The 665-nt window shown below is 53.2% G+C and overlaps 1 protein-coding gene across 1 annotated transcript in view; it reads right to left on the bottom strand.

Moving 5' to 3' along the window:
* Positions 1 to 136: 136 nt before the first annotated feature.
* The window catches only part of LOC106818087 (V-type proton ATPase subunit H-like), a 14,778-nt gene continuing 14,249 nt past the window's right edge, over positions 137 to 665 (bottom strand). Inside the window, 1 exon segment of the mRNA XM_014822804.1 lies at positions 137 to 203. Within this exon segment, the coding sequence (XP_014678290.1) occupies positions 137 to 203 (67 nt within the window).

The following is a 665-nucleotide window of genomic DNA, read 5'->3' as shown; positions in this document are numbered from 1 at the left end:
TCACCCTCCTCCCTCCTCTCTCTCTATCTCTCCTCCTCTCTCTCTATCTCTCCCCCGCTCGCTCTCTCTGTCACCCTCCTCCCTCCTCTCTCTCTATCTCTCTCTCCTCTCTCTCTATCTCTCCCCCGCATCTCTCTCACGATGCCTGCGGTATAGCTGCGGTGGTCGGGTCACTGGTGGCAAGCTGCCTGCCCAGGTACTCCCTGCAAGAAGAAAAAAACATGTGTTCCATGAGCGAACATACACACACAACACGCACGCACGGACGGACACAGCAAATCACACTCCATCCAGGATGGGTAAATCTAGGTCACTGCCAGAGTATGCACAGTATATGTCTACACATATATAGATATAGATATATATATACCAAGAACCTTGGGACTGCAGCAGCCCTTGACCCTAATATATATATACGTGTGCACGCGAGGTTTTGCACCACTATAAGATGTCACCCTCACACACCCACACACTCTCTCTGTCTCTCTCTCTCACACACGCACACACACGCACGCACACACACACACACCCACACACTCTCTCTGTCTCTCTCTCTCACACACGCACACACACACACGCACACACACACGCACGCACGCACGCACGCACAACACACACGCGCGCGCGCACACACACAACACACACGCACGCACACACACACACAC

Source organism: Priapulus caudatus, unplaced genomic scaffold (genome assembly GCF_000485595.1).
Source record: "Priapulus caudatus unplaced genomic scaffold, Priapulus_caudatus-5.0.1 Scaffold2016, whole genome shotgun sequence".
NCBI classification, from domain to species: Eukaryota; Metazoa; Priapulida; class Priapulimorpha; order Priapulimorphida; family Priapulidae; genus Priapulus; species Priapulus caudatus.
The sequence above is the reverse complement of the archived record's forward strand: the minus strand, read 5'-3'. Positions and strand labels throughout refer to the sequence as shown.